Below are 6,996 nucleotides of genomic sequence, written 5' to 3'. Positions count from 1 at the left end.
ACAAGTACACTATAATCATTTACACTGACCACTCAGTTGTTACTAAGCTTTTCTCAGGCTAGAATCTTACAGGCCGCCTAACTAGATGGTTTTTAACTATTGAAGAATTTAACCCTGTGATTAAGTACTTGCCAGGCAGTGCTAATCTTGCTGCAGATGCACTCTCACGTCATGTTGCTGTTGCTGCCAAAACTCAAATTCCTAACTCACGAATTAGCTGCAGCTCGGCGTGAGGGCCCTGTATGGTCTAAAGTAATTTATGCTATAGAGTCTGGTGATTACACTACTAGAGTATCCTACTCCTGCTTGTCCTTTTGAGACTTGTTATTGACCTTCTGGCCTTACCTCGCAGCAGTCAGGGCTCTACATATGCTCTAGCGTGTGTTGATCATTTCAACCTTTTTGTAGTTTTAGTCCCCTTGCCTAACAAACCCAGCCACTGGGGGCACAAACTAGTACAGCTCAGTGCCGGTCCCAAGCCCGGATAAATGGGGAGGGTCGCGTCAGGAAGGACATCCAGCGTAAAAATTTACCAATACAATGATGCAGATCATAAATGAGAGCACCATGCTGGATCGGTCGCGGCCCGGGTTACCAACGACCGCCTACGGCGCTGTGCCCCAACAGGGTGCCGGTGGACAGTATTTGACTGTTGGGAAGAGGAGGAGAAGAAGAGGAGGAGGACGAGTTCGGAGGAAGCAAGAAAGAAGGAAAGACAGAAAAGTAGAGATACGAGTTGGGTCTTTAAATGTTGGCACCATGACTGGTAAAGGGAGAGAATTGGGTGACATGATGGAGAAAAGAAAGATAAATATCCTCTGTGGACAGGAAACTAAATGGCGGGGAAGCAAAGCGAGCTGATTGGAGGAGGTTGCAAATTGTTCTATTATGGCGTGGATGAAAGGAGGAATGGGTGTGAGTTGGACGAAAAGGAGGAGTTCTGGAGTGAGGTGGAGGAAGTGATACAGAACATTCCCAGAGAGGAGAGGATTGTTATTAGAGCAAACTTTAATGGACATATCGGAGAAGAAAATAATGGTGACGAGGATGTGATGGGCAAATATGGTGTGGGAGAGAAAAATGCGGAGGGACAGTTGGTTGTTGACTGTGCGAAACGGATGGAGATGGCATTAGTGAACACCTATTTGAAGAAGAGGGAGGAGCACAGAGCTACATATATGAGTGAAGGAAGGAGTACACAGGTAGACTTTATACTGTGTAGGAGATGCAACTTGAAAGAGTTTAGTGATTGTAAGGTTGTGCCCGGGGAGAGTGTGGCAAGACAGCATAAAGTGTTAGTTTGGAACCTGAGCCTGAAAGTGAAGACAAGGAGGAAAGTGAGGACTGAACCAAAGATAAAATGGTGGAAATTAAAGGATTAGGAATACAATACAGCATTTAAGCAGGTGACCCAAGCTTTGGCAGAAAGGGAAAAGGTCAGTTGGGAGGAGATCTCAGAAACGGTGAGAGAGAAAGCCATACATGTACTTGGGATGACATCACGACGAAGAAAAGAAGACAAGGAAACCTGGTGGTGGAATGAGGAAGTGCAGGATAGCATAAAGAGGAAGAGGCTGACAAAACGAAACTGGGACAGACATAAGGACGAAGGAAGTCTTCAGGAATACAAGAAAATGTGTAGCATAGCGAAGAAGGAAGTGGCAAAGGTGAAGGAAAAGGCATATGAAGAGTTATATGAGAAGTTAGATACTAAGGAAGGGGAGAAAGACCTCTACCGACTGGCCAGACAGAGAGACAGAGATGGGAGGGATGTGCAGCATGTTAAAATGATAAAGGATGCAGACGGAAATATACTGACAAGGAAAGAGAATATATTAAAAAAAATGGAAGGAGTATTTTGAGGATCTGATGAACATCGAAAATGAAAAGGAAAGAAGGTTAGAGGAGGTAAAGAGTTGAATCAGGAAGTGCCAAGGATCAGTAGGGAAGAAGTGAGGAAGGCTTTGAGGAGGATGAAGAGAGGTAAAGCAGTAGGCCCAGATAAGATACCAGTGGAAGTATGGAGGAGTTTAGGAGAGATGGCAGTGGGTTGGCTAACCAGACTGTTCAACGGGATCTTGGAAGGCCAGAGGATGCCAGATGAGTGGAGAAAAAGTGTGATAGTGCCAATTTTCAAGAACAGGGAAGATGTACAAAGCTGCAGCAACTATAGAGGAATTAAGCTGTTGAGTCATGCAATGAAGATATGGGGAAAGAGTTGTGGAAACGAGATTGTGAAGAGTGGTGAGGATCAGTGATGAGAAGTTCAGATTCATGCCAGGGAGAAGCACAACGGACGCAATATTTGCTCTGAGGATTATGGAGAAGCACAGGGAAGGACAGAAGGAGCTGCATTGTGTGTTTATAGATCTAGAAAAGGCTTGCGATCGGGTGCCGAGAGAAGAGTTGTGGTATTGCATGAGGTGCTCGGGAGTGGCAGAGAATTATGTGAAGGTGGTGGAGGACATGTAGGAAAACAGGGTAACAGCAATAAGGTGTGCTGCAGGAATGACGGAGAGTTTCGGAGTGGAGGTGAGACTGCACCAGGGATCGGCATTGAGCCCCTTCCTGTTTGTAGTGATGGACAGACTGACTGATGAGGTCAGACAGGAATCCCCACGACGTAGTGATCTGTTGCGAAAACCGGGAAGAAGTGGAGACAGAGTTAGAGATATGGAGATATGGGATATGGAGATATGGAGAGAAGGGATTGAAAGTGAGCAGGACCAAGACTGAGTACATGTGTCTCAACGGAGGTGATGGGGAGACAATAAGCCTACAAGATGTGCAAATGACAAAGGTTGACGAATTTAGATATTTGGGGTCCACGGTAGAGAGTAATGGAGACTGTGGTAGGGAGGTAAAGAAGAGAGTGCAAGCGGGATGGATTGGGTGGAGGAAGACGGCAGCAGTGACATGTGACAGAAAGGCTTCCGCAAGAACAAAGGGAAAGATTTATAAAACAGTAGTGAGACCCGCCATGCTGTACGGTATGGAAACAGCACCACTAACGAAAAAAGCAGGAAGCGGAGTTGGAAGTAGCGGAATCGAAGATGTTGCAATTTGCTCTTAGAGTGACGAGGATGGATAAAGTCAGAAATTATTACATCAGAGGAACAACACATACGTCGGTTTGGGGACAAAGCAAGGGAGGCTAGGCTGAGGTGGTTTTGGACATGTCAGGAGGAGTGACGAGGGAGGGATATGTGGGTAGCAGGATGCTGGACATGGATCTACCTGGCAGGAGGAAGAGAGGGAGACCAAAGAGAAGGTTTATGGATACTGAAAAGGGAGACATGCAAGTGGTGGGCGTGACAGAGGAAAACACAGAAGATCGAGCGCGCTGGAGAAGAGTGATTCGCTGTGGCGACCCCTAAATGGGAGCAGCCGAAAGAAGTCCTCTTGCCTAACAAGTCTGCTTCAGCCGTTGCACATACATTAGTATCTCATCTTCTTTGCCCTTACATTACTCCTTCTGTTTTGTTAAGTGATAAAGGGACATAATTAAAAAAAATAACGTTCATGAAAGTATTTACTACTAGTATGGTATTACCCAGTCATTCATTGCCGCTTATCACCTTGCTTCAAATGGGTTAGTTGAACTCATCAATAGAAAAATTTTAAAGATCTTACTACATGTTGCAGGCCAGCTACAAGAAGCTTGGCAAGACTGGCTCCCTCATGTGGCTGCTTGTATCAATGGTTCCATTAATGCTTCCATAGGTAAAAACGCCTCATTATATTGTCTGTGGCTTTGAAAAACGTTTGCCTTATGATCTTTTAGTTCAGCCTCGCATTCCAGTCTACTCAGTTAATGACTATGCACAGAATCAGTTGCGAGCGCACCAAATTATTCATGATTTAGTTAGGCATAACCTACAAGCCTCGCGCATTGAGATGTTACAAAAGCAACATAAAAAGCCACAACCTGTCACTTTTAAAGCAAATGATGTTGTTTTCAAGTCTGCACCTGAGCGTCAATCTTAATTGACCCAAAAAATTTCAGGTCCGTACCTTGTTAGAGTGTATGCATGGCAACAAATTCAAAATTAATAATTTAGAATAAAAAAAAAATCAAAAAAATCAGAAGTTGTCCATGCTGATAGGCTGAAGAGAAGTGGTATCTTTGCCAGTCCCATAAAAAAATGCCAGTCCCATAAAAGGGTCAAAGCAGTGGTCAAAAATTGATGGATAATTGTCTTGAAACCTCCCTCTTAAAGGAATTCAAGTCATAGGAAGGTGGAAATACAGAAGCAGGCAGGGAGTTCCAGAGTTTACTAGAGAAAGGAATGAATGATTGAGAATACTGGTTAACTCTTGCATTAGAGAGGTGGACAAAATAGAGGTGAGAGAAAGAAGAAAGTTTTGTGCAGCGAGGCCGCGCGAGGAGGGGAGGCCCGCAGTTAGCAAGATCAGAAGAGTAGTAGAAGATAGCTAGAGATGCAACATTGCGGCGGTAAGAGAGAGAGGCTGAAGACAGTCAGTTATAGGAGAGGAGTTGATGAGACGAAAAGCTGTTGATCCTATCCTGTCTAGAAGAGCAGTATGAGTGGAACCCTCCCCCCCCCAGACATGTGAAGCATACTCCATACATGGACAGATAAGGCCCTTGTACAGAATTAACAGCTGGAGGGTGAGAAAAACTGGCGGAGACGTCTCAGAACACCTAACTTCATAGAAGCTGTTTTATCTAGAGATGAGATATGAAGTTTCCAGTTCAGATTATAAGTAAAGGACAGACCGAGGATGTTCAGGGTAGAAGAGGGGGACAGTTGAGTGTCATTGAAGAAGAGGGGAGAGTTGTCTGAAAGGTTGTGTCGAGTTGATAGATGGAGGAATTAGAGTTTTTGAGGCATTGAACAATACCAAGTTTGCTCTGGCCCAATCAGAAATTTTAGAAAGATCAGAAGTTGAGCGTTCTGTGGCTTCCCAGCGTGAAATGTTTACCTCCTGAAGGGTTGGACGTCTATGAAAAGACGTGGAAAAGTGCAGGGTGGTATCATCAGCGTAGGAATGGATAGGACAAGAAGTTTGGTTTAGAAGATCATTAATGAATAATAAGAAGAGAGTGGGTGACAGGACAGAACTTTGAGGACCACCACTGTTATTAGATTTAGGAGAAGAACAGTGACCGTCTACCACAGCAACAATTGAACGGTCAGAAAAGAAACTTGAGATGAAGTTACAGAGAGAAGGATTTAAGCTGTAGGAGGGTAGTTTGGAAATCAAAGCTTTTTGCCAGACTCTATCAAAAGCTTTTGATATGTCCAAGGCAACAGTAAAAGTTTCACCAAAATCTCTAAAAGAGGATGACCAAGACCAAGTAAGGAAAGCCAGAAGATCACCAGTAGAGCGGCCTTGACGGAACCCATACTGGCGATCAGATAGAAGATTGTGAAGTGATAGATGTTTAAAAATCTTCCTTTTAAGGATAGATTCAAAAACTTTAGATAGGCACGAAATTAAAGCAATAGGACGGTAGTTTGAGGGGTTAGAACGGTCACCCTTTTCAGGAACAGGCTGAATGTAAGCAAACTTCCATCAAGAAGGAAAGGTAGATGTTGACAGACAGAGCTGAAAGAGTTTGACTAGGCAAGGTGCAAGCACGGAGGCACAGTTTCGGAGAACAATAGGAGGGGGCCCATCAGGTCCATAAGCCTTCTGAGGGTTTAGGCCAGCGAGGGCATGGGAAACATCATTGCGAAGAATTTTAATAGGTAGCATGAAGTAGACAGAGGGTGGAGGAGAGGGAGGAACAAGCCCAGAATCGTCCAAAGTAGATTTTAAAAAAGGGATGAGCGAAGAGTCCAGCTTTAGAAATAGATGTGATAGCAGTGGTGCCATCTGGTTGAAATAAAGGAGGGAAAGAAGAAGAAGCAAAGTTATTGGAGATATTTTTGGCTAGATGCCAGAAGTCACGAGGGAAGTTAGATCTTGAAAAGTTTTGACACTCTGTTAATGAAGGAGCTTTTGGCTAGTTGGAAAACAGACTTGGCATTGTTCCGGGCAGAAATATAAAGAGCATGAGATTCTGGTGATGGAAGGCTTAAGTACCTTTTGTGGGCCACCTCTCTATCATGTATAGCACGAGGACAAGCTGTGTTAAACCAAGGTTTGGAAGGTTTAGGTCGAGAAAAAGAGTGAGGAATGTACGCCTCCATGCCAGACACTATCACCTCTGTTATGCGCTCAGCACACAAAGACGGGTCTCTAACAAGGAAGCAGTAGTCATTCCATGGGAAATGAGCAAAATACCTCAGGTCCCCCCAGCTAGTAAAGGCAAAACGCCAGAGGCACCTTCGCTTAGGGGGATCCTGAGGAGGATTTGGAGCGATAGAACAAGATACAGATATGAGATTGTGATCGGAGGAGCCCAACAGAGAAGAAAGGGTGACGGCATAAGCAGAAGGATTAGAGGTCAGGAAAAGGTCTAGAATGTTGGGCGTATCTCCAAGACGGTCAGGAAGACGAGTAGGGTGTTGCACTAATTCTCTCTAGGTCATGGAGGATAGCAAAGTTGAAAGCTAGTTCACCAGGATGGACAGTGAAGGGAGAGGAAAGCCAAAGCTGATGGTGAACATTGAAGTCTCTAAGAATGTAGATCTCTCCAGAAGGGAAGAGAATCAGAACGTGCTCCACTTTGGAAGTTAAGTAGTCAAAGAATTTCTTATAGTCAGAGGTGTTAGATGAGAGGTAAACAGCACAGATAAATTTAGTTTGAGAGTGACTCTGTGGTCGTAGCCAGATGGTGGAAAACTCGGAAGATTCAAGAGCGTGGGCACGAGAGAGCACGAGAGCACGAGAGCAAGTCTTTGCGCACATAAACGCAACATCCAGTTTTGGATCGAAAGTGAGGATAGAAAAAGTAGGAGGGAACAGAAAAGGAGCTACTGTCAGTTGCCTCAGACACCTGAGTTTCAGTGAGGAAAAGAAGATGAGGTTTAGAAGAGGAGAGGACTGAAAATTAGATCTTAGACCGCAAATGTTGAAGAAGTT

At 44.5% G+C, this 6,996-nt stretch overlaps 1 protein-coding gene across 1 annotated transcript; it reads left to right on the top strand.

Annotated features, from left to right (window-relative positions):
* The first annotated feature begins 836 nt into the window (after positions 1–836).
* On the top strand, positions 837–1,382 carry LOC135115795 (uncharacterized). Its single transcript, XM_064032809.1, has one exon. It carries the CDS (start codon positions 837–839, stop codon positions 1,380–1,382), a length of 546 nt encoding a protein of 181 aa, XP_063888879.1.
* Positions 1,383–6,996: the final 5,614 nt, after the last annotated feature.

The sequence above is a fragment of the Scylla paramamosain genome, chromosome 29, assembly GCF_035594125.1.
Source record: "Scylla paramamosain isolate STU-SP2022 chromosome 29, ASM3559412v1, whole genome shotgun sequence".
NCBI lineage: Eukaryota > Metazoa > Arthropoda > Malacostraca > Decapoda > Portunidae > Scylla > Scylla paramamosain.
The sequence above is the reverse complement of the archived record's forward strand: the minus strand, read 5'-3'. Positions and strand labels throughout refer to the sequence as shown.

Excerpts from the sequence above, each read along its gene's own strand:
- LOC135115795 (XM_064032809.1), top strand. The coding sequence starts at position 837 with ATGGCGGGGAAGCAAAGCGAGCTGATTGGAGGAGGTTGCAAATTGTTC.